General features: G+C 30.3%; 2 protein-coding genes across 3 annotated transcripts in view; one reads left to right on the forward strand and one right to left on the reverse strand.

Moving 5' to 3' along the window:
- Nucleotides 1–3960: 3960 nt before the first annotated feature.
- Nucleotides 3961–5116, reverse strand: LOC147807342 (uncharacterized). Its single transcript, XM_087168685.1, has one exon. The coding sequence runs from the start codon at nt 4767–4769 to the stop codon at nt 4011–4013; it is 759 nt and encodes a 252-aa protein (XP_087024811.1). The 5' UTR covers nt 4770–5116; the 3' UTR covers nt 3961–4010.
- Nucleotides 5117–24284: 19168 nt separating this feature from the next.
- The window catches only part of LOC107456331 (uncharacterized), a 101356-nt gene continuing 97953 nt past the window's right edge, over nt 24285–27687 (forward strand). For both annotated transcript variants that reach the window (XM_043052380.3, XM_071183104.2), the window contains exon 1: nt 24285–24446. In XM_043052380.3, the coding sequence (XP_042908314.1) occupies nt 24372–24446 (75 nt within the window). In that variant the 5' untranslated portion in view covers nt 24285–24371. The remainder of the gene's footprint in view (nt 24447–27687) is intronic.

Raw genomic sequence — 27687 nt, forward strand, 5'->3', positions numbered from 1 at the left:
GTTGTTGTCGTTGGCCATTAAGGCAAGGGGTGCTATTGTTCTTGTTTTCCAGTAGCGTCATCTTCGGCCAAGAATTTGACTTCTAACATACCCTTACATTACATCCGTTTACACACCGTTGCGTTACTCCATTTACTATATGGGGAGTTATTGGCCGGTTGGATTCGAACTCCTGCTCTCATGAACGCGAGTCCAGCGCCCTACCAACTAGGCTATCTCGCCCTTCGAGAATTCATTAGTTATTGAACTAAAAAAGAATTCTTTAAAATACCTCTTGCCGTTATTTTGATCAGCACGAAGAACGAGTATTCAGCAAAGATAATGATATACTGAAAAAGTTAATATTTATTTTTAACGAAATTTTGCTTTGAAAAACATTTTACAGGTCAGTATATCTAAAACCGAACCAGAAACTATGACATTATATGACCAAAAAATAATTATCCCCCTGACAGTATAATTCATATTTTTATTTTTATTTTATATTACTATGACATATGACAGTAGAATAGAAATTCGGAGCTGTAAAATATTTTTTGCTATATTCCTTTATACTGAAGTGTTGTTTCATCGCTTTAATACAAGACATCTTATTCAGAAGGTTAGTAAGTAAGTATTTATTCATCGTTGCTGTTCTATCTTTTTTCTGTAGCTGTTGCCATCCAACATATAATAAAATATTTATAATCATCTCATTAATCGATTCATTATCGATTAATAATAATACTACAGAGTATCCCCCCAGTGTCAGAGAATTATACTCTGAAACGACATAATATTTTACATAAAATTTTGAATATTACTCTATTTACATCATTGAAAATAATATTTTATACTAAACAACCTTGCTTTGCTAATAATGTTAATAACTAACATAAGTTGCCAGTTTTGCTGGAAAGTGTACATGTCTTCCAGATCTAGTCACAATTTTGTCGGGTACCTTGGGAGAATGATTTTTTTCTGTATGTAAGGATTTGGAAATTCCAGGTTTTACAACCCGTAAGTTTGATTCAACCTTCTCTGTAGTAGGAATCAAATATGCTGGCTTTACACGGTCTATGGACACAGTAGATTGCCTGCCATTTAGTTGAATTGTAAGGTTTTTGGCTGATTGCTTCAAAACCTTATGTGGACCTGTATAGGGTTGACATAAGGGAGGTTTTACACAATCCACTCTTAAAAACACGTGAGAACAAGTGCTTAGTGAGGGATTAACGTAAAATGTAGTTCGTCCATGAGCAGATGTTGCAATTGGATTCAATTCACGCATGGTGTTTCTAAGACGATCAACAAAAATATCATCACATGGTGGAATGATGGATGTTTCTAGCATGTCGCTTGGAAGTTGAAGAGTTGTTCCGTATACCAGTTCGGCACACGATGCGTTGATATCCTCCTTTACAGCAGTACGGATTCCTAAAAGGACTACTGGAAGTACTTCTGTCCACTGTGAGTTTTCATGCGCTTTTATTGATGATTTTAAGTGGCGATGAAATCTTTCCACAATGCCATTTGAAATGGGATGGTATGCTGTCGTACGAATTCGGCTTGTTCCTAACATTCCGGAAAACTCACGATATAAAGATGATCGCATCTGAGAACCTTGATCTGTTGTAATTATCGAAGGGCATCCAAATCGAGATATCCAAGTGTGGAAAATTGCACGACAGATGGTTTTGGCTTGCATGTCCACAATCGGTATGGCTTCTGGCCATCTTGAAAATCTATCGATCATTGTTAATAAGTAGCGGTAACCATCAGATGAAGGTAACGGGCCTACAATGTCGACGTGTATTTGTTGAAATCGAGCATCAGGTAAGCTGAATGTTCCTAGAGGAGCTTTGGTGTGTCTTTGAATTTTAGAACGCTGACAAGGTTCACAGCATTTCACCCATTCTTTTATGTTTTTCTTCATTTTTGGCCAAACATATCTGGCACAGATGAGCTTAGTAGTAGCTGTAATACCAGGATGTGATATGCCATGCAAGTGCTCGAAAATTTGTCTTCGAAATGTTGTCGGAATGAATGGGCGTGGAGAACCATTTGAATTGTCGCATATTAAGTCAATGTCTGTATTTTGACATGGTTTGAGTTCAAGATGAAGAGAAGAATTTTTATTTTGAATAATATCTTGAATTTCTGCATCAGTTTGTTGAGCCTTCGCCAGATCGTGAAAATTCAGAAAATTCGATTTAGTAATTGAATCTAATTCTATACGCGAAAGTGTGTCGGCTACTATATTTTCGGGTCCCTGTACATGTCTAAGGTCAGTTGAATATTGAGATATAAAATCTAAATGGCGTAGTTGTCTTGGGGAACATTTATCCGGATTTTGTTTGAATGCATAGATTAGTGGTTTTTGATCAGTATATATTTGAAATTCTCTGCCCTCTAACATGTGTTTGAATTTTTTTATTGCCGAATAAATAGAAAATAACTCGCGGTCATAGGTTGACCATTTTTTTTGAGAATTATTTAATTTCATCGAGTAAAAAGCTAAAGGCTCCCATTTCCCCTCTGAAAGTTGCATTAATGAACCCCCTATTGCAAAATCCGATGCGTCGACCCATAAGCTTAAGTTTGCACCAGGAATAGGGTGTTTTAAGAGGGTTGCCTGCGCGATTGCTTCCTTTGCCTTTAAGAAGGATTTTTCTGCGTTTTCATTCCATTTTAATGGCTCATTTTTGACCTTAGAATGATTTTTCTTTTTATTTCCTTCTAAAAATTGTATTAAAGGATTAAGGATATCAGCGGCTTTTGGGATAAATCTGCGATAGAAATTAAACATGCCTAAAAATCTGCGAAGTTGTGTTAAATTGGAAGGTTGAGGGAATTCTAATATGCATTGTACGCGATCGGGTAGAGGTTCGATTCCTAATTATGTTAATTTAAAGCCTAAGAAATTTAAAGAATTTTTACTGAATGTACATTTTTTAACATTGATACAAAGACCATATTGTTCTAATCTTGCAAATAAATTCTTAAGGTTTTGTATATGTTCACTATGATTTTTAGACGCGATTAATATGTCGTCGACAAATGCATAAATATTAGGTAAATCTCTAGTGACTTCGTCAATAAATCTTTGGAATGTAGCTGCTGCGTTGCACAGTCCGAACTGCATGCGTGTACTTTCGAATAGTCCAAAAGGTGTACAAATGGCCGTTTTATGAATGTCATCAGGGTTAATTGGAATCTGGTGATAGGCCTTTACTAAGTCAATGTGACTGAAAATTTTGGCGCCATGCAGTTCAGATGTGAAATCAGCTACACAAGGAATGGGATATTTTTCCTTCACTGTTTGTGCATTTAGTGCCCTAAAATCACCAAATGGCCTCCCCTCCAGTGTTCCCTTTTTTGGGACCATGTGAAGTGGGGATGCATAATTACTTCTAGATGGTCTTATGTGCCCTAATTCCATCATTTTTTTAAATTCTGATTTTGCAATTTTTAGTCTATCCGGAGCTAATCTGCGAGGTCTTGCTACTACTGGAGGACCTACCGTATTTATAAAATGAAGGGTGTTATGTTTTACGGGTTGATTGGGATCCGGTAATTTAGTAATTGAGGGAAATTCTGCTAAAAGTGAATGAATCACGGAATCACCTGATATTGTTTTAACTCAATGCAAAATTGTTTCCTTAACATGACCTTTTGTTTTAAATTTAGTCGTCAAATCTCTTAGACATTTATTGCGCGTAAATCTGGCACTAAAGCAAAAGAGTGAAGGAAATCGGCACCTAAAATTGGCGTCGTAATATTAGCAATAAAAAATGACCAAGAAAAAATTCGTCTTAATCCGAAACCTAAAGAAATTGTTTTTTGTCCATAAACATTAATTGGTGTAGAATTAGCAGCGAAAACTGTTTGCAGAGGATTATTTCTTTTTTGAATATAATTTGCCGGGAGAATGGACACGTCGGATCCAGTATCGACCAGAAATGATAAGTTTGTTGTCCGGTCTCGAATGAAAAGGCGACGCGATGTTTGTGGCAAAGAACATGTCGCGTTTATTCTTCGCCAACTCCGTTTTCCCGAAACTTACATGGCATAACGCATTTTCCTGGTTTACATTTGTTTCCAAAATTGCGATGGTACCAGCAAACAGATGAATCTCGTTTTTTAACACTATTACTTCTGTTCCTGCGATAAGGAGAACGAGAGCGAGAAATTTCAAGTTTGTCAATTCTTTCATTTAATTTTTTTATTTGGCGAAGTAATTTCTCTTCCATTGAATTTGAATCGTTTTCAGTTATAGAGTGGGTTTCCATGGGAACTGGCGTGACTTCTAATATCTTATCGGAAATGTCGGCTGCTTTTTCTAAAGTTAAATCTGAAACAGCTGCTAAAATCGTTTGTACTGATGTTGGCAAACGCTGCAAAAATAATTCTAACATAAGCTTTTCAGGGACTTTTAATGTTTCTGCACGACGTTTCATAATCCTTAATAGTTCGGAAGGCTTCCTGTTACCCAGTTCTTCACCAGACAAAAGTTGGCGAATTTCTTGTAGCGATGACTCGCCTGATCTAACAGTTAATTCTGTTTTTAAATTATTGTAAGGATCTGTAGCATCATGATTCATTAAAATATCTCGTACAATCGATGCAATCTCTGGCGGTAATTGAGAAACAATGTAATTATGTTTGGTTATAGATTCTGTTATAGGTTTGGGAGATGCCAATCTAAACGTGCTTTCACACATAATAAACCAAAGAGCAGGATCTGATCTGTTATATAGTGGTATTTGTACAGCACTTACCTCAGACATGGCGAAAGAAGTTTGAATGGCGTCACCAAATTTTTTTTTTTTAAACTGAGATCAGAATCAAACTAAACAAAATTCTTGATGGGTATAATTAATATCAATTCAAATCGTCCGCATAGTCACCATTGAAGTGTTGTTTCATCGCTTTAATACAAGACATCTTATTCAGAAGGTTAGTAAGTAAGTATTTATTCATCGTTGCTGTTCTATCTTTTTTCTGTAGCTGTTGCCATCCAACATATAATAAAATATTTATAATCATCTCATTAATCGATTCATTATCGATTAATAATAATACTACAATACTTCAACAGTGAGTAGGTCAATGTATGGAAGCTGCTGCTTCAAAGTTACCATTTTTCCAGAGCAACTTTAAACTTCCCGCACCTCAGTGTCCGACTCCAAGTGAGTGATTTTCTAGTTTTGTGTGCTGACTTTTTCACGCCATGTCACTTACCCGGTTCGTCCACCCAAAGAATTTCAAAAACATGCTATTTACCTGGTTCTTCCACAGAGTACCTTTAGAATTAATAGATTTAATAGTCGAAACGAATGTTATAAATTTAAGTAAGACTAAAATAAAAACTCTATTTTTTTTAAATATAACTTACCTGGTTCTTCGACTAAACGCTTGGAAGGATATTTATTTCAATTTTTAAACGGCTCTAAATGGTTCTTGAAGACCGTTATTTCGTATATATATATATATATATATATATATATATATATATATATATATATATATATATATATATATATATATATATATATATATATATATATATATATATATATATATATATATATATATATATATATGTAGTTGGAAGAACAGGGGATTACATTTTCAAGATATTTGGCAGCAATAACAGCAGTTATTTTTTGAGCATCGCGTCGAACAGGGATTGGACGGCATGGACGGGTACAGCATTTCATGCAACTTCAACATTATGCCTCAATTCATTTATCGTAGTGACTGACGAATGGTGGCGTGGCAGTCGTTCAGTAACCATTGACCAGACGTTTTCAATTGGTGAGAGATCAGGAGAACGTGCATCCAATGGCACCCCATACCATTACTCCAGGTGATGGGACAGTAAGACGATGTCCAATGCAAGTTACCAATGGATGTTCTCCATGATGTTACCAAACACGTTTGCGGTCATCACGATTCCGTATACAGAACCTGGATTCGTCTGAAAAGATGACGTCAAGCCATTCCTGCTTCCAGGTTCGTCGTTGATCACACCATTGGAGGCGCTCCTGCCTGTGATGCAGCGTCAACGGTAGCCGAAGTCATGGTCGCCGAGCTGACAGCCCATGCTGCTGCAAACGTCATCGAACTGTTCGTGCAGACACTTGTTGTCTTGCAAATGACCCCATTTGTTAACTCAGAGTTTGTGACGTAGCTGCACGATCCCTTAAGGCCCTGTGGATAACATGTCTGTCTTTTCGGCTGTTAGTGATGAGGAGCCACTGAGATCCTGCACAGCGTTCCATATGAGCGTCATGAACCCATCAATTCCATATTCTGTTAACAGTCGTGGGATCTCAACCAACACGAGCAGCAATACTTTGGTATGATAAACAGCAATCCCGGTAGGCCACAATTCAACCTCGAACAAACTTAGACACGTGCTGGTAGGCATTTCTCCTTCTTACACGAGGCATAAAAATTTTTTTTACCCAAGAACAAAACTCAAATTCAATTTCTGTAAGAGATTCTAACTGTCAAATCTCTTCTTTTTTGCACATTGTAAGTGCTGATACCGCCGCCTGCTTTGCACGAATGCGCTTATAAGCTAATCATTTGCATACCAGAACATGCTTCATCCGTCCTGCAAATTTCACGTTCGTGGTGTGTCGCCTTCCTGGTGTAGCAATTTTAATGGCCAGAATAGTGTAGTTAAATTTATTTCCTTAATAACTATTGTTTTTTGATTTGTGTATTTACTTAATAAGATTTCAGCGATTTATAACGTTGTGTTATTTCATTTCACGAATGTTAGTTCATATTACTAGCAAAAGTATTACAAACTATTTTTTTTTTTGTACATTGAAATCAGTAGTCTTGAGGCAATAAAATGGTTATCAGCATTTTAAAGTTTTTACGTCGTATATTAGATTGTTTGTTAAGAACATTTTTGGTAAAAAACACTACAATATCCATGTATGCAGTAAAATGTTCCGGAGTAATGTGTTGTAATCTAGTAAAAATTTCAGAACCGTATAAAGTACCCATTCAGAAACAAAACTAAGAAGCAGTTGGATTTAAAAAAAGTCATCATGAAGACAATTGCGCTCTAGTATTTGCGTGCACAGCTCTAAAATAAGAGAAATAAAAAATTAAATTTAACACTAAATTTTTTCTTCACATAGATAATTTGTGCCCCTTATATTTATTTAAATTTTTTCAGAACATAAAGTATAAACTGTTATACTTATTATTTAATTTCTCAGTTTAAATTCTATGTTCTAAATAAAAAAAATTAATTAGGAATTGTTGTTGCGAATATTTTATTTGAAAGTAGATAGGACAATTTAGAAAGTGTTAAGATCAGATATTCTTTCGGTCTTGTCAGAATTAATCTTAAAATTTTATTTATAAAGCGTGATGAAAATTTCACGTTTCATAAAGTATCAAATATTAATTAGATATAACCTATCCAAAAATGAAAGAAATTTTTGGAAATATTGTCTCCTGTGTGTTTTTTTCCTTTTTTTGTTGCTAATTTTTCTCTTGTCTCCATATTCATATTAAACTTTTGTATATAAATTTAGTGGTTCCATCGGTTCAGGGAACATTAACTTAATTAAAAACAACAGTATTTTTTTTTTTTTTAATTTAAAACTTTTCTCTCTCCCTTTCTTTAATTTTTGAAAGCAGTATTGTAATTTTTTTTTTGTTAAATTTAACCGTCTTTTGTGTGTTGGCTATTGATTATAACCTTTTCAATAGAGGGTTTTAATAAATACCAAACGGAAAAATAGGGATATTTTAAATGTTTACGAGTTAATTTCTTTTTGTTTCTGATATTTTTTCTATGAGTAATTAAAAAGAAAATTTACTTATTAAATTTTTGCTGCTTGAGTCACCGTTGGCCTGGAAACCAAATTTTGTAAAACATTTCAGTTAGGTTTGAATAGAATTCCCAAGTTTTGCAAATGAAAAATGCGCAGTTGAAAAGATTTTGACTAATGTTATTAAATACTTTTTTCTACATAATTGCGCCACCTTAAAGAGGAATTTCGCACGCAGTAATTTTGCAAATTTACGTTATTCAGGAACTGGAAAACTGAATTTTAATTGCAAGAATACTGAACCAAGGTACAACATAGGGTCGTCCAATGTACAGTCCGCAAAAAAAAAAACGAATCACCCTGAATAACTTTCGTTCTAATGATCGGATTTTCACGAACTAAGTGTCAATCTTAATGGTTCCTGGGGGTGACCTCAAATATGCTAATTAATTAGTGCTAACTATTAATTAAGTTACGAAATCAGACACAAAAACGTACTTTCTCTGAATAAACATGCATTTTTTTTTACATATTTGGATTTCTTATCTTCAAAATATAGGGGGTAGCCGCAATCTGGGAAATGTGGTCCCCATAGTTTGGTCAGGAGAGCGATTCAAAGTTCGTACCCCTTAATGTTAATTTCGCTTTTTGCGTTTTCAGTCATATTTTCAAAACTAATGAAGCAATTCAAAAAAAATTGCACCCACTCATAAAACTCATTTACCCAAAGATAATTTCATGCAAAAAATAATTTTTAATAATTATTTATTATTTTTTATTATTTAATTAAAGTGAGGATGAAAAAATATTGAATTATAAGGTATGAATTTTTTTATACCATATTAATCTACATATTTTTCAATTGAAAAATCTGAAGTTTCAACTGTTTTTATTTATTAGAAGCTAAGAAAAATTAAAATTAATTATTTTTAAAAAAATAATTTGGCGACAATAATGAAATAACTAATTGGGGCGATTAATACTAAAATGTGATAAACTTGGGAGGAACTTGACTTCGCGCGCGTAGCTTAAAATTTCATTCATATTTTTTTCGCTAATAATCGTTTGCTAATCTTTTTATTTTTATTTCTTTCACACTATAAAATACGATGTTTCTTTTTTAGTCATTTAATAATTTATTTGCAATTTAGTAAAGAATTTTGAATAAAAAACACTTTATTCAACAAATGTCTAGTTTTAAAAAAGCGTGCTTCTGATAGAATACACCAGATTGTGCTTATTTAATCTGATTATTTTTTATTTTTTTTATTTTGTTTTTCAGTAACTGATACAATTTCAATAATATACATACGTATGCATAGATTTGGAATAATATATTTATCAATTTCTTGAATATATATTTTGTAAATATTAATAAAAATACGTAGTCAACATTTTTAAACATCTCTCACAACATCGCAAATTTCTCAACATCTTATAGGGTAAACTAAACAATGAAGGAACACTTAAGCTTAGCTTGCCTTTAAAAAAAATTCATAAAAATTTCAAAATTTGTAATTTTAGCTAAATGATAGTTTCGACATATTTGTTATTAAATGCAAATTATGTAAAAAAAGTTAGATTACTTACATAATATTGTTTTAAGCTTTTGGTGGTTTAAATAATAAGTAGTAAGATGACCAAGTGAAGGAACAGTTCTTACCAGTGAATAAACACTAAATTTTCCAGAGAATGAACACTTAATTTTGATAATGTTTGATGCTCGTTAGGAATCCATAGGCCACACAAATGTCTAAAAACAAGATTTTTCTTGGAATTACGACATATAACCATAGTTAATGTGGAAAATTTTACTTTTTTTTCAGTCATGGAATGGAAAGTAAAATATGTTTGAATACATAATTTTAAAAAAATGTTTTTCATTTTTTTCTCACAGTTTAATAGTCCGTTCTAAATTATGAATGTTTATCATTGTGTAATCTGATGATGTTTTTATTATTATTATAATTCGATCATTTTTTTGTTTAATCTTTTCCTCATATTTTTTGAGCTTTTTTTGAAATCTTTTTAAGTATTTTTTTTCCTCTTCGTCATGAGTAATTTATTTCTTTTTCTTTTGATTTAACTTTCCTCTTTTTTCCAAATTTTTGGCCAATGTAAATGTATCTTCGAATTTTCTTTTGATTTTCCAGTTCCATTTCCAGAATTCCTCACTGGATAATAAATGAGAAAAAGGAGTTTCGAAGTTTGAGTAAAACCCATCTCTCATTGACTTATATCTAGTAGTTACTTATGAAACCAATCGTTTTTGCAACTAACAATGCCTCAAGAGGACTTATCTCAAAATCGGTTTTCAAGATACTTTCATTATTAATGTTAGTTGTCTCAGCTTCAGAGCCAAAATTTGATTATACAATTGTTCTTTTTGAAATAAATTCTTCAATATTGAGAAAAGCGCAGGCTAATGGATATTTGGGAGATTAAACTCTTCTGTCAATGTTCCTTTAAAAATTTGCAACATAACTTGTGAGATTTCCTTCTCAAGCTTCTGAAGAAATAGCGCATCATTACTCTCGAAGCATGTGTTTTGTTGATAAGTTGTCTTGCTCATTAACTCTTGGTGTCTGTTTTGCATGCATTTGTTACAGTCAACGTTTTCTACATCGAATGAAAAAATATCGCATTTCATAAAAGCATTTTAACTTCATCAGTTAATGCCTCAAAATCTTATTTGAAAATGGATGTAAAAATTTTCACGACATATTGTTTTACAATTCTTTTGTTTTCAAGATCTAACGGGAGATTTCAATGAATTAAGTAGAAAACTGAACCAGAAAATTTGTTTTGATAAACAAAACTTGCTCAGTTTCAAATTGATGTGAGATTTATACCTATCCAGAACAAGCGAAATAGGAAGTTTGATAGCATTTTTAATTAGCCATGGGCAGAAACATTTACAATATATTTGTAAAATGTTGCGATCATCGTTTCGTTTCATGAATCGCTTTTTCCAATGAAATATATAGCAGGGACTGATTCAGTAATATCTCAAATAATTCTTCAGTAAGGAAAAACTACCAATGGAGGTACTTTTTCTTTCCTAGGTACTTTAGAATATAAATCCTTACAATTTTTAAGGCCGCAGATTTTTCCCGTTTAAGGGCAGTATTCAACTCTTGTTTCATTCGCATTGTAAATGTAATCACTTTATAAAAGGATGCCAGGGCTACTTCCCTCCTAAAGATTCTCTGAAGTTCTTAAAACCAGTATTTCGAATATTATTCTCTAAGGGAAGTTTTGCCTTTTAAAATTATCTTCGCATTGCACTGAGTTATCGGTGGATGTCACCTTAAAAAAACTTCACCCATTTTTCACCTAGATAATTGTCTTTAAATGGATTTTTCCTACCAGTTCCCGTTAGGACATTAAAGACGGCAATAGGATAATAATTTAGCTAATTATTGGCACAAAATCCTGCAAAGATTCCATTCAAGCTTTTATTATTATATTTAGTTAATAAACATAGTTTATCAAGGAGTCTAAGGTATGATGTAATAACTAATCACTACATTTATAAAGATAAATAATAAATAAATTATTATTATAATTCTTTAAATAAATTTAGCAATTAAATTTGCATATTTAAATGAAATAGTTATAGGAACTATTCATACAACATTTAACTGAATTTTAGGAGTCCTCTATGTCGCTGAACTACTAATTATCCAAGTAAAATCATATTTCACACATACTATTCATTCACTGGGAAATCTATTCTCAGTGAAGGAACATGCCTGTTCCTTCACTGGTTAGAAGTTGTTTTTTTTATTTTTAACATAATTTTGATTTATAATATGACAAAAGGTACAAGAAAATTAAAATTTTTCTTTTATTTTCATTAACTTGAAAAAATCCCAGTAAAGGAACACTTGTTTATACATTGGTTTTTCATCGTTCTGTAATCCAGTTAATAAACACCCCCTAATCTCCGTACTTGCTTATGTTATGATGCTTAAAATAAATAAAACGTAACTTCAATGACCATATTTTGAATTCTTTTTTTCACAATGAAAAGAAAAAGCATTATTATATGCAATTAATTGTAGTTTAAACGGATAACAACAAACACTGACCTTATAATTTTGTCAAAGAAACAAGGCGTTGAACAGATACTAACAAATTCAAAACTTTTTCCAGAGAAGACTCAAAGACCAGATAACTAAATGCATTGTTAAAGGACTTCCTATTGTTAGGTAGTAAGCTACTCTTACCAATCAATCTAAATTAAAACGTTTAAAATCTTATTTCTAAGAAATATCTATGAAATGCTCCTTCATTTGTTGGTTTACCCTATATCATCCTAATCTTAAAAGAAATTTCCGGAAGTGTATCGCAGAACTATTTTACCAACTATTTAATAAAATTTTAACATTTTAAAATTCTTATTCTTTTCCATTTTACGTTTATTATTTCTTCATTAATATACTAATAATTTTTTTAGAACTTTAATTTAGATTTTCTTTAATTTAGGTTTCCTTTTTAAATTATAGTCAAGTTTTTTTTAAAGAATTATTGTCTGCTAGCTAAGAATAAAACCTTGTTAGGAAATTAAAAACATTCAGCTGTTTAAAATTATTTAATGCAAAACAGCTGATTATTTACTTAGCATACTATTTTTTTGAAAAAAGAATATAAATTATTGATTGTCTTCTTTTTTTTGTTTCTTGTGACTTCAACTTAGATTATCTAAAATAGTGTTGATGTTTTATAAGTCACTACAAAGTGGATAAAGATACCGAACATAAAAAGCTGTGGAATACGTAACCAATTTTTTTAGTGTCTTAAAATATATCAGTATCTTAAATGTCGCCCTACTATCTTAGTTGTGAAATTAAATTTTTAATTATCTGACCACGTGTGATTCACTAATTATTTCATTATATCTTTTACTCTTTATGATACCAAGTAGATTTTTTTTTCTGATAATATACTAAACTATTTTGTTTAATTTTTTACTTTAGCATGATTTCCAAGATATTATTGTAGTATAATTTGTTATCAGGAAAATGCCTTATTTTGTTAATCAGGAAATACTAAAAATTGAAATTTGTAAGGATTCCGAAGCTGTGCACACAATACACAATTTCCGACCTTATTTTAATAAAAAAAAATTTAAAAAAAAAAACGTGGCAAGTAGGCTAACATACTTTTTACAGAAACTGTGAAAACTAATTTTTCCTATATATCGTCAAAAGAGGATAAGAATGATATTGCTCCAAGGGACCTACTCAATAATTTCGCTATTTCCAGAATGAAATCTGTTTGATCGAAACATATTATTCCTTGAAAATTACACGAGGGAAAAATTAACTTTTATTATTTATCTAAGCTTATTCCATTTATTTAATGATAGCGGTATTAAGGTTAAGGATATGCGCCGGAAGCTCCGTTTATTATTATACTATAAATGCATTAAATCATGTAGCTTGAATAATTTATTTTAAGTAAATTATTTAATAATTTTAAGCAAATAAGGGTGCAAAAATAAACTCGATCGAAATACTCCGAAAGTATACCCTGAAATATATGTAGAATAAACTTTGGAATCGATATATAAAAAATACCTTTTCAAACAACTTCGAGTAGGACGGAAACGCTAACTTGTTTAAAAAAGTTGTCCTTGTTACTATTTAATTTCGATTCCTGGTAATAGGGGACATTCCATTTTCACATTCGACTTTTGAAATTTCAATTGTAAACGGAATTTTTTTATGACCTTAAACTAAAATGTTAAGGCTTGCAGCAAAAAAAAAAAAATTTTTTTTTTACTGCATTAATTTTTTTACAAAGTAGTGAATTATTATTTTTTCAATCTAAGAACCTGTGCCTATAACATATGTAAAACTTATTTTAATATCGAGTGAAATAATTTAATATGTTGTGTAACTAAATGGATAATCCCAAGAAACTGAATCGAAAATATAAAAACTTCATTGATTTAAAAAAATAATAGATGATAATAAAAATAGACATGTTTTGAGCTTCCAATAATAAAAGTCACAAGTTATCCAAGCCTGACAGGTCTTGAGAATGGGCGATTATATTTGAAAACTCGAAACATGTTGACTTTTACTTCCCTCTTCATATGTTTTGAAGCCAGTTGAGTTTTTATCGTCAATTATACTGTTTTACATTTGGGTCTTGATCATTATTTTGATAAGAATTTTACACTAGTTAAAGTAAACATATGCATTTTAATATTTTATCAGGATTCATATGGTCTTTAAAAATGTAAGAACATCAATATTGTAAAAGTTATATTTAACTTAAAAATTAACATTTTGACACCAGATATTTTGAGTTAATGAAATTAAATATTTTATCTCTTAAGTTTTTGTGCCCCATTTCAGTATCTTAAGGATCTTACGAGCTCTGTTTAAAAATAGATCATCAGATATATATAAGAAAGCAAAAATATCCATAGTAGCTGCGTTTGGTGGTAATTGTAGCTTATCGTAATTGAAGAATATGCTGTGCGACATTTTACGGTGAATTTGCGAACGTATAAGTTTCAGAATGTATCGAAACATGAGGATGCTATTTGCTAATCATCTTTATCCAAAGGAAACGATGTAACCTAAATATCTAGTAGAATGAAGCGATTTTTTAAACAATGAATCCTACAATTTGCAACATATTATTTCAATATCTTATTCTTAAACATAACATATTTCAATCTTTTTAAAATGCCACTAAACATTCAGCAATTCCTTGAGTTATAGAAAAAAGAAATATCGTAAATTATAGAAAGCCTTGTGAATGTGCATTAGAATTATTATACAATCTACATTTTATTTTTCAAGCACTTTTTTTTTCTTCAAATTTTCTTGCCTAGAAGACTCGATTAAAACTGTAAAAATGATTATCCCTAAAATTTTGTATATAGCTATAATAAGTTATGCTCATTTCATTTTAGTATAAAATCCTCGAATAAATATAGTAAAAACAGTATAATCTAAACAATATCAGATAAAAAGTTCATGTATTTAAATTCTAAATACTATCATAAATAATTTATAAATCGATTCAAATTTACTTTTCAAAGGAGATTAAAATAATATTTTTTTTGCTTTTTGGACAGAAATCCCCTAAAAAAAATTGTTTATGGCCTGGAAACTTCGAGATATTTTCTATTAACAATAAATTAAGCCCCTTCGAGCAATCACTGAACATTATTTCAATTTTCTTACTATCAGAGTTTGGTTGCGTAGCAACCTAGTAAAATTAAGCACTCCTCTTTTGAATTAGTCAATGGGTTATCTTAAAATATTTATTTGCGCAGGCGACTTTTTTTTGGCGGTTTTCTGGACTATCGCCAAATATATAAACATTTATTGCGGCCCAATTTACCACCCAATTTTTTTAAAATTTTGTCTACCCCCACTAATTCAAGTGTCTAGATTCCAAATATGTAAAAAAAAATATATGTTTATTCAGAGAAAGTACGTTTTTGTGTCTGATTTCGTAACTTAATTAATAGTTAGCACTAATTAATTAACATATTTGAGGTCACCCCCAGGAACCATTAAGATTGACACTTAGTTCGTGAAAATCCGATCATTAGAACGAAAGTTATTCAGGGTGATTCGTTTTTTTTTTTGCGGACTGTACTATGTTGTTCCTTGGATAAATTATCCTCATACTTTTTTTTCCGTTTTGTATGACAGTCGTACAAAAAGAACTATACTAATTGACAAACGAATTTATTTCTCATAAAATTTCTAATATAGTTGAAGTATTACTTTCTAAACTAAAATAAAAAGATAAATTTGGTTTAACATGCATGCTTTCACTCTTTCATATTTTTATTAATTTTAATAGTAATTTAAAGTTCTGAAGTCTCTAAATATTTTTAAAATGCATTTCCATTTTTTACAGAGTTAAATCTTAACCGGGAGAGCATGTTTGGCTGGGCACTGGACTCAAGTTAATGAGTTCGAATCCAGCAGGTTGAAGACTCTCCTTATAGCGAATGGTGACTGGTGCGTGTTAAATCTGTGGGATTACGAAGTCCTCCATGTTCCCATAACAAACTATACCTCTGGGTGTACTGAATAGGAGATTGATTGTTCTCTGGTTCAGGTCAAAATTACGATCTGTGGATGAATAAATTGATGTATGAATGGGTCTCCCTTTAAACGGGCTGTGACGTGTGTATAACTCAAGTCGTAGTCTTGTCCATAGATGGCACCACTGAAAAACGAAAAGCGCATCCTCTGCCTCAATTTCACCAAGCAGGCTTACTGAATGTGTGATTGGGTCCGCCCTATAAACGGATGTGACGTATGGTAGAAGTCGAATTCTTGGCCGTAGATAGCGCTACTGGAAAACAAGAACAATAGCACCCCTTGTAATAATGGCCAACGACAACAACAGAGCTAAATCAAAATTTGTTTAATTCACCTATTAAAACTGCGCGTATTAATAAATATCACAAAATAATGATCAAGCCGAGTGATCCGGTTGACTGACTGCGAAGCCAATGGTCATGGGTTTGAATCCCACTAGTGATCCGTCTAGTGCGTGACTACGACCCATCCTATGTATGGGTTTCTAAGGCAGTGTAGCGTAGGTAATGTTACTCGCTGCCATGACTCAGATTAACCGGTGCCTACCGGGTATAGTTCGTTCACCAGGAGTTGGCACTTGGCTCCACCTTCTCTGACGCAGAGTTCATTTCAGGGCTGGATTAAGAGGAGAAACATATCCGCACTTGAAAATTAGACAACTCCTAACGCAAACAGTAAATTCTTTTTCAGTCACTTCGCTTTATGATCTGCTATTATACCTTTCGTTTCTCTAGCAAATTAAATATATTTTAAATTCAAAAACTGCTGTTTTTCCAGCAAAATGTCTCAAAAAGGACAAACTATTCACTCAAATATGAGAAAAATCGTACATAATGGCTCGAAATATTATCAAATTTATGAAATATTTAATGTTAAAAAAATGCACGCAAAGTTTGCGAAACAAATATTTTTGTCATACGATCGCCAAACAGCAACCTTGTTTAGGATTGTTCATGTACTTCTCCCAAAAATAGCTAAATAGTATCGTCGCGTTCCACGTGATAAAGGCGGAGCTAAGTGCCAACTCTTGGTGAACGAACTATAGCGGTTTTCCAATTCAGCGGCCTTCAACCCTTTCTCTTTTTCGGCCATTTCTTCAAAAAAAAAAAAAAAAAAAAAAAAAAACAAAAAAAATAGATTCTTGACTTTTTTTAAGTTTAAGTAACAAGTGTTAAAGGAATTAAAAACTTGCGTTATAATTTTAACCAAATGCAACCTAGGGGAAAATTAAAAAAAAAAAAAAAAAAAAAAAAAAAAAAAAGCAAGTCGTTAAACTGGATTGTAAAATAGCCACCGAGTAACGTTAAATGCGTAACATTTTCGGCATCTTCCATGGGGAAGAACTCAATAGTTTAGTGCTACCCTTTGGAAAAAGATAATAAGGCTTCAGCTTTTAGATATACTATATAATATACAATATATAGAACAAGTACAGTTAAGTTTTAAGTTAGATAAAGGTCAGACAAGGTTAGATATACAATCTATAAAACAAAGTGTAGTAATGCAACAGTGAAATTTAAGCGATGAAAAAAATACTATTGAGAAAAAATAGCACGATAACTTTAAAAAGATTGCAAAACCTACTCGCAATATATTTATTAGTCTTATTAAATTTAAATTATGAAACAATTTCCATAAGTATTTTCGTAGATCTCTTTAATTTTTTTTTCTGCTATAAAACGAGAAAAACATTTTCGTGAATAAAGCTTAGTGGAGCATACATTTAAGTTATGTTTACGACTTATATTATGAGCTTTCTTTAAAGTCTGGGTTTTTAAGAGAAAACATGTTAAGCGTTCTCTCTAGTGGTTTTAAGGGCTGTACTTTTCCAAATTATCAGTACTTTACGATCTCAAGAATGTAACTTTATTCGAAAAAGGAAACAGGATTATACTAAGAAGAAGAAAGTTTTGGTTTTGAGATAATTGTGCGAGAGTATGTAAGTCCATTTTGAAGGACTAGAGACCAAAAAAGATAAATGGATATGTTAATTCTGTTTCCTAAACTTTTAAGTGGATAATTTGTTTTTTATAGATATGTAGTTAAACACATCATGCAATTAAATTTATGTGAAGTAATTGAATATATGTAGCAATGTGATAGATGTAATGTTAAAAATTTTATGCTATGTTTTTAAATATAGCATGTAGTAAAATGAGTAGTTCTCAAAATATGGAAGGATAATAAATAAACTTTAGTTTTAGACATCATTAAGTTTAAGCTTAATTTTCAATAAAATCTTCAGACAAAATTATAATTCTGTTTAGTGTCAGGAATTATTGCGAATGATTTGCTTAGAACTGAGGTGGCACAGGGGATAGAGCGCTTGCCTTCGAATAAGATTACCCAGGTTTAAATCCCAGCTGATTGATATGAATTCTACACCCGGTTCACACCCCGATCACACTGCTGACTTAAAATCTTCATAGTGGTAGGCAGATCATGGGTTAATCCCCTTGCTGTCGGGCTAGCAGTGGGAGGTTTTCGTAGCTTTCCTCTTCCGATGACGTAAATGCGGGTTAGTTTCATCAAAAAGTCCTCCACAAAGGCTAGTTTCTCCCAAAGTTTGATCCAGGAGTTCCCTCGTCTTCTGGGTATGGTTCAAGGGCGGAGGATGCACTTTTTGTTTTTCAGTGGTGCCATCTATGGACAAGACTACGACTTGAGTCATACACACGTCACAACCAGTTTAAAGGGGGACCCATTCATACATCAGTTTATTCATCCACAAATCGTAATTTTGACCTGAACTGGAGAACGATTAATCCCCAATTCAGTACCCCCAGAGGTATTGATTTGCTATGGGAACATGGAAGACTTCATGACCTGACAGATTTAACTAGCACCAGTCACCATATAATCTTAGTGTATGTGTTGAAATTTTTATAAATGAATAAGCAAAAACTAAATTCAAGGAAGGTAAAAATTATTACCAATTTGTACTGTATTTAATGATAAATAAGTCTTAATGAGCAAAATCACTTTCTAAATGTATTTTATTCTTAATTACATACTCTGTATTCCTAAATAAATTTTTTTTTCAATTGCAGTTGATTATTATTGAAATGCAGGAAATCCTTTATTTTGTAAATTTTGTTACGATTCACATATTAAAAAGTTTTTTTTCAAGTATCTAAAATAATTATTTATCTTTATTAGCAAAATTATATTTGCATTTTTAAAAAATATTGACAAACTTTTTAATGAAAAAAAAAAGAACTATGAGGGTTGGTGATAGGAGCGAGCAGGAGGTGGGATACCCTAGTTTAAAGTTTTTAAAAAAATTGCTTAATTTACTTATTTTCACCGGTGAAGTTAAATTAAAAACTTAAATTATAAATTTAGGTTAAATAATCATTGCCTCACCGTGATCACTAAAAATAATATATCTCTAAAAATAGCTACGAATTAATCTTTCGATTTTTATGTCAAGTTTTTCCATTATATTTGATGAGGAAGAGTTTTTTTTTCTTTTATAGATGTCAATAGCTATTATAGATGGTAATTAAAAATGATATATTACCCTCATATATTGATCGTGAATAACTTTCTATAAGTACTTTTTAATGTCTTAAAAATTTAATAAACTAAAAATGACGTCATTTCAATTAGGCATCTCCATAAAATTTTTTACTTGATGCTCACATATCACTCTTTATAAGCATTTTAATGGTCATAACATTTAATATATTCCCAATCGAAGATCTTATTTTAACCTCTTTCATTAACTGTATACATACTCTTTGACTGTCCGTTTAAAAAATGGGCATTAGAAATTTGTAGTATTAGAAATTTTTAAATTAAACTGCTGATGCTGCTGTTTTTTTTTCCTTCACACATTTAAAAGTCAGTGATGGTAGCTCATAGCTGTATTTAATCAAAAAAGAGTTTTTCTGCATTCTGTAATAGGCAATAATTTCTTATCAGTTATTTTAGATAAGCTCAAAGATCAAGGTAGGTGGCATGTGAGGGCTATGTCTCCGAATTAGTATTCCTAAAATCGCATGTTTTTGTTTATAAAAAGATTTATCTGAAACTAAGTAATTTAAAACCATTAGTAAATAAAACTAATTAAGAGTTCAAAGCAAAATAAAAGGGGAAGAGGTATTTATTAGTTTAGGGGAGCCATGAAAATTAAAAATACTGCTATTAACTCCCACGGTAAATATATAATTTTGGTAAGTGATACTCCTGGTTTTGTGGCAATTGGTTCTGTTTTAATAGGAGCCAATTCGACAAATATAGGCCTCAATTAGATTAATGTAGGTACTGTGATAATTTTTAATGGCTGATGAAAGGTATAAGTTGTTGAGAAAATAGTTTGATTGCGGTAAAAATTGAATATCAGGGGCTAGCCAGAAGAAATAGTACCACACTAAGTGATATTGAAACTAGTTAATTTTTATTCTGATGAAATGAGAAATCTTAAAAATATGTTTTGCATAATTATTATTAAAGTCGAAAAATCTTTCATTTTGATGGAATGAAAAACATTTTGTACATGTTTTGCATAATTATTATTAAAGTCGAAAAATCTTTTATTTTGATGGAATGAGATATTTTAAAAACATGTTTTGCATAATTATTATTAAAGTCGAAAAATCTTCTATTTTGATGGAATGAGAAATTTTAAAAACATGTTTCGCATAATTATTATTAAAGTCGTAAAATCTTTTATTTTGATGGAATGAGAAATTTTACAAAATGCTTTGCATAATTATTATTAAAGTCGAAAAATCTTTTATTTTGATGGAATGAGAAATTTTACAAAATGCTTTGCATAATTATTATTAAAGTCGAAAAATCTTTTATTTTGATGGAATGAGAATTTTTATAAACATGCTTTGCATAATTATTATTAAAGTCGAAAAATCTTTTATTTTAATGGAATGAGATATTTTAAAAACATGTTTTGCATAATTATTATTAAAGTCGAAAAATCTTTTATTTTGATAGAATGAGAAATTTTACAAAATGTTATGCATATTTATTATTAAAGTCGAAAAATCTTTTATTTTGATGGAATGAGAATTTTTATAAACATGCTTTACATAATTAAAGTCGAAAAATCTTTTATTTTGATGGAATGGGAAATTTTTAAAACATGCTTTTCATAATTATTATTAAAGTCGAAAAATAGAATAAATAAATGATATTATTTTACCTTTTTTTTAATTGTGTCGTTAGAGGTCTTTCAGTTTAGTTCATAATTCCGTAGTATTTATAATACCGATTTATTGTTTATTTACAATTTTTCACACCATACGAAGAACTGTATTTAACTAATGTTTATAAGATTTAAAACTGACGGCTAATAAATTTCGATAGTTCATACTGATGAGTGACTAGATTTTCTTTTTAAATTTCAAATTTTCACTTTAATTGATTTTTAGTCGCATCTTTTTTACCTACATGTGTTTTATTTCGGAATATTCTTTTTTCAAATCCTATAATTATTTCATTTCAATGTCATGTGAAAATATAAAGGAAAGACATATTTTTTCCAAATTTAAAATTTTTTGTTCAAATTTTCCCTTAATATCATTTTTAGATATTTAGTTTAAAAATGTGCAAAACTTCTGCTAAATGGCAGCAAACTAAGCTGAAAATTTCAATGTCGGCTCGGAAATTGCGAACCTTTTTTGCAGGAAACTCTCTCAAATACGTTCCTGAAAAAATGGAATAATTTTGAGCTTTAATTGTATTGCTCCAACTGCTTTATTTGTCATGCAAGATACCGTATAAAGATAAATTATAATTAAAAGTTAATATATAGGCTTCAAAGAATTTGATTGCGTTATTAGTATTTTAGTGTTTGCATATATTATCTTATTTATTCCTATATCAAAACATTCTTATTCAACTAATGTGAGCTGAATTCATCAAGTGAATATTTTGACAATATAACTATGCATTTATATGAATTTATGTGATAGTAGTTTTTCTACAAAGAAAAGTAGAAGTTAACGTTTGAGAGTGCCAACATAGTTTAAGCTATACTGTTAGAATTTTCTCGAAAAAAGTGGTTAAATAACATAGTATTTAACTGTTAATATACCATATCCAAGCAAGGAAGTCAAAAAACCGTATAAAAGAAAGTATTTCAACTCTTAACTGTAGGCAATTTACTGCTTTCACCTAGTATGGCAAAAAATCAGAATTTTATTGCACCAACTAAGCCCACCTAATTGAAGCCATATAGGTCCTTGCAGCTGGGTACATATTATAGCTGAGAGGGCTGTCAATCGACAGAAGAGGGGATCAAGTCCCAGAGCTGACACTGCAATATATTCACCATTCCCTTTAACATATGAAGAGATTCTGGTGACCTCTATTTGTGACCCTGGACTATTAGGATATGATACTCTCACTCACACATAGATGACAGCACCATGAAGGTGCTCAACACAAATCCCATTTCCCATTTCTTACGATTGACGAAACAACCAGATAAACTAATTTGATTTGATAAAGACAACTAACTCAGCCACAACCAAGCTAAAATGCCCATTACCTAACTAAAGCCCCAGCTCCAATGACCTGTTAAATTTCTTTTTTATGGTTTTTAAACCATGCTAATTGTAAATGGTAAAAAAATCGTACAGTTTTGTACTCATTGTTTCTTAACCATACTAGTTGTAAATGGTTTCAAAACCATAAAGGTAAAAAATTGTTTTTGCCGTAAATTTTACGGTTAATTAGATGGACAGACTGCTTACCGGTTTTTTTACCATAAAATTAGAATGGACATTCTAACAGTGTATGATAAGTAATAAAAATGTTGCGAATATTTTAGCTCTTTTATCATAAAGGTATTTTTCCCAATAGTACGAAATATTTCACATGTCAGAGGGGTAATGTTTTCTCGCATATTGCTGAATTATGTTCTTTAACTATGCCATATTCTCTAATTTTCTTTCCTATTGAGCTGGCAGCTAAGTTCTAGCTGTTTCTTCTTATTTGTTTAAAAAAAAAACGATTTAAAGTTAGAGAGCGATCCATCGCCTCTTCCGGTTTCTTTGTCGTTTGGCACGAATTTTCGTACAAAAGTAGTCTCCAATTAACTCAACAGGACGGCTACAACTAGGTACTCCATTGAGGTTCAAATTTTTATCTTTAAACTTGACATGCCAATCACAAGCGGTTCTTTCGCTTTGCCATCCTCTCCTTACGCAACACAACTGTCACGAGCAGATTTTGCGGGCTCAGAAATTTGATTTAAATCAAATAGAAGGAAGTGTTGAAAATGTTCATTTCTCTCAACTAGACATTCTAGTTGACGATCTGAAAATTAACTAAAATTAACTGGAACAAAAAAAATTCATAGATTACGGTGGAATAAGACATCTTCTTTCGAATGATCAAAAGCATTATGCCAAAAACTGCGAAATTATAAAATAAACGACGTCTACAAGTTGCCAACCCAATAATCTTAGGATATATTTTTATTTCTTTTATTATTTTATTCATCTATTACTTATAAAGCATATCTTAGAGTACATGTAGAAAGTAAAGTAAAAAATGCATGTACATTAAGAATCGGTACACATGCACAATTGGTATTTAAGGGCAATAATAAGCAGAAACACATATTGAAGTGCAAATATAACTAAATGGAAACAAGATTCGAAATCTAACGAATGACATGTGGAGACAGCGGGACTAAAAGCATTTAAACTCGTTTGAAGAAACAGTATACGAGGAACTGAACTGCTTCAATTAATCAAACAGATATTTTTCATTTAGTCATCTTCACTTGTGATTCGAAAAATTTTGATAACGTGTTTGCTTTTTCTTCGCTTAAATATTAATTGACAATTCCTAACATGCATACTTTTTTGACTTAATGTATAGATTAAGGGTGATTATTGCATAACACCAATTGTGAATTGAAGATTTTTTATTTTTTCAGAAAATGATAGAAAAAAAATCGTTTAACTTATTTATTAAAAAATAGATTAAAGTAAATAAATAAATGAAATCTTTAAAAAAAATTGTTTTTCAACTTAATGATTCAGATCTGAAAATACTGTTTTAAGCTATGATTTCCAAAAAAAAAAAAATTTAGAAATATTTAGAAAAAAAATCATTTTGAATGAAATTTAATGAGTTAAAATCACTTTTCCTTATCAATTTAACAGGAGCCTTTTACAAAAAAAAGAAAAATAACCATTACTGTCAAAAATTTTCCAAACAAACTTCCATAACTATGCCAATTTCCTTTTTTTCCCCTTCTTATCACATAACTACGAGCAATAGTCCTACAAGATGAAATTGAAACTCACGATTCTTTTGCTTTCCTAAAGAGTTTTATTCCATCGTCGTGAAATAAACTTTCACAAATTACCTTTCCAGCAGATGGCGCTTCACCTAGTAACGGGCATTTCAAAGATCCGAACGTCGATTCTGCAAAGATATTCAGTACTAATGGCAAACGCCGAAGAACATAGATGCAACAAATAGGGATCGAATATATTTTAGCACGTGCTTCACTATGGCAATCATAAATGGATGTTGTTGTTGGAGAAATGTACGAAGCGGAAGTTTTGCAGCCGGATTTTATGTTCTGGTAAATTTAACTGGATATTTTATTTCCAAAATATTTAGATGATGTTTCATGATGCTATATTGTAATATCAAAATGAATATATTTCTACTTTAAATATATATTTTTCTTTTCAGTTTCAATATTAAAAAAAATTACATTATTTTATATTTGCATGCATTTTTATAAATACTAATCAAAATCATTAAAATTTATTAATGAAATAAAAAAATTAAAATTTATAAAATTAATTGCAATATAATTAAAACTCAAATAAAAAAAATTAATCACGGTTAAATAAAATTTTAATAATATTATATGCACAATAATTATCTTCATATCATAAAAATTGGACAGGTCGCAAAAAATATTTAGATTGATATACATGATTTATTTTACATTGATATACATACGCCGTAAGAAGTGACTTTAAACACGACGTATTTTAAAATCCAAATTTCTTGCTATTAAATAAAGAATTTAATAATATATTATTCCTATTTAATAATTTATTTTATATCATAAAATTTTGCTGTCCAGGTCACAAATGATTTTTACATTGATATTATGCTGAAAAAAATTCACTTAAGCATGTATTTTAAAATGAAAATTTTTAACTGTTGCATAAAGAATTGAATAATATATTTATTCTTAATTTAATATTAATAAATACATAGCTATCAAGTACTAAGGATAATCCGTAGTATTTCATTTTTATATTTAAAGTTGACATGAATCTTACTGATAGTATGATTTTTACACTTATAGTATGCTGACAAAAATTCACTTACACCCATTTTAAAACTCAAAATTTTATCTGTTTTATAAAGAATTTAATAATGTTATATAGATTCATTCTTAATTTTAAATTAAAGTGGACATGATTTCATATTAAAGTGGACCCGTCAAGGATTATGAATTGTCCGTAGTATTTCATTTTTACATTTGAAGTGGACATGAATCTTATAATTTTCTTTTCAACTGTTTGATTTATAAATTTAAGTTAATTTGATTTTGCTATCACTAGATGCAAATAAATCAATCTTATATATAAGAGCAAGTTATAGAAACAAAAATGAGTGTAAACTATAGCAATTGCAAAAAGTTAATTTTATCTACAATTGCCTTTCAACTTGTTTTTTTGCTACTAGTTGGGAAATACGTACTCGGAAAGAGTAAAACTTGGCATTAATTTTGCAATTAATTACTTTTACGTTAATAAAAAATGGTAAAAAAAATGGCTAAAAATTCGTGGATAAAACATTATTTTTTCGTATAAAATAAATGAAGAATGATATAAAACCGTTTCTAAGTATTGCTGGTGCATTCTAACGGATCAAAAAAATTCATATGACAGTTTTTAATTAGCGAAGAAGATCCAGAAATTTATGAATATCTTCAGCTGGTAATTAATAAAAGTTAAAACAGTACATACTTGTAAGCAGTTCATTTATCTCTCTATATTAGAGGTCTTTTTTATTTTTTCACTTATGGTATTTATTGACTTTTTCGTCCATATAGTTATTTTAGCTACATTTCTAAACGGTAATTAATTTACATTTCCTTTTAAATAATTTGAATAGATTTTTAAAATAAATTTTAGATAAATAGTTGTTCGATAAACGTATACAGTTAAAATATTGAATACTAAATAACTTTTTAAAAAATCTATAGCTTTTAAGGCATAAATGTTTCATATTATTGCAAAATTATATATTTGGCTAGAAATATGTAACTAGCTATTTAAAGAAACTAAAGTTAACTAAGAATTGAAAAAGCAAGTTTTTTTATGAATTTTCTATAGTAACACAGAAAAAAATTTTGCACGACTACCCTATAATTTGGTTAACAGTTATAAGATATACTTCATTAAGCTTTATTTGCTGCAAAAAATGCGAAGAGGGTAATAAAAGGTGACAAGTCCTAAGAGCTCAAAAATTGGCACCCATTCTCATGACTTACCAGACATGAATGAGGAAAATAGAAGTGATTTGGAATATAAAACGTCAAGCTGCCAACTAAAAATAGAAAATAAAGGTAAAAATCAAGGCTATAAAACCACGATAGCCTAGATTGAAACATAAAGAATGAAAGATGAAAAGAAAACTAGAAAACCGCTGTATTCGGAAGATTCAAGCTAGCGCAAAATGCATTTCTGCTAAGGGGAGGTGGCGAGGAGCTCATATCAATAACAAGGGAATCGGCATTCACATGAATGAAACAAGATTCAAGGTAACCAAGATGAATTGATCTTACAAAGATGGAAATAATTTTATCATTGTCGAAATAGAATTTATACCCGACATTCCAACAATACGAAACAATTAATGGTTTGAGAATTAATGGTTGGATAATTAAGAACAGCGAAAGCTTACTTTAATTCGCACAAAAATCCACGATAAAATCTTTTAACTATAAGTTCTTTTTTTCTTATCTCCATCTTACTTTTATCTCTGAATGCGAAACGTATCTTTTTGTAAAAAGTTTTGGGGAGTTTAAACTGCTGATAATTTCTAGTGTTGGCTACATCTTAAGCTTTAAAAATACAGCATTCGCATAAATACAGATTAAAATATGAATATCTTTACCATTATTGTGTATTGGTGACCAAGAAAACAATATTTCTCCAAAAAAAAAAAAAATTCAAAAATGAAAAGTTTGAATCACCAGTTTTAATTTTTTTAACGAAAGTACACGGAAGTTTTAAAGTTTAATTAGATATTCAACTAGGCATTAATGATTTCATTCGGGAACATTTCATTCTGTTTTTAAGAACATAAAGTATTCAGATTTTTATTCTCTATAAGTAAACTTAAAAATTCATAAATAAAAAGTGTTAATATTTTAACAATCATCTGTCCACATGACAAAAATCTGTCTTGTCACCGATTATTACTAGTAAAGTAAAAAAAAATCCTCATTTATTACAATAAATAGTTGATTGTATACTGTCAGTAAAAATACGTCAATCATTTCTAGTATTCAGAAGCCTGTAGAATTTCCCCGACCTCGTTCTTCCTGATTTTAAAATATATATTTATTTGTGTTTGCTAATAAATAGTGGTAGTTACAAATGATTTATTTGTTCTGAATAAAAGGAAGAAAAAAAATTCACTATCAATTTCTTATTTTATGGATAAGTAGCTATTCCCAACATAGTTATAAGTATGGAGAATTAGTAAAAAAACAAAAAATAACGGCTTTTGATCAATGAAAGTTAAATGATACTGGACAGATATGTGTTTCCCATTTGATTCTTACCATT

The sequence above is a fragment of the Parasteatoda tepidariorum genome, chromosome 7, assembly GCF_982258835.1.
Source record: "Parasteatoda tepidariorum strain Cologne lab strain chromosome 7, Ptep-v5.0, whole genome shotgun sequence".
In the NCBI taxonomy this organism is placed as follows: domain Eukaryota; kingdom Metazoa; phylum Arthropoda; class Arachnida; order Araneae; family Theridiidae; genus Parasteatoda; species Parasteatoda tepidariorum.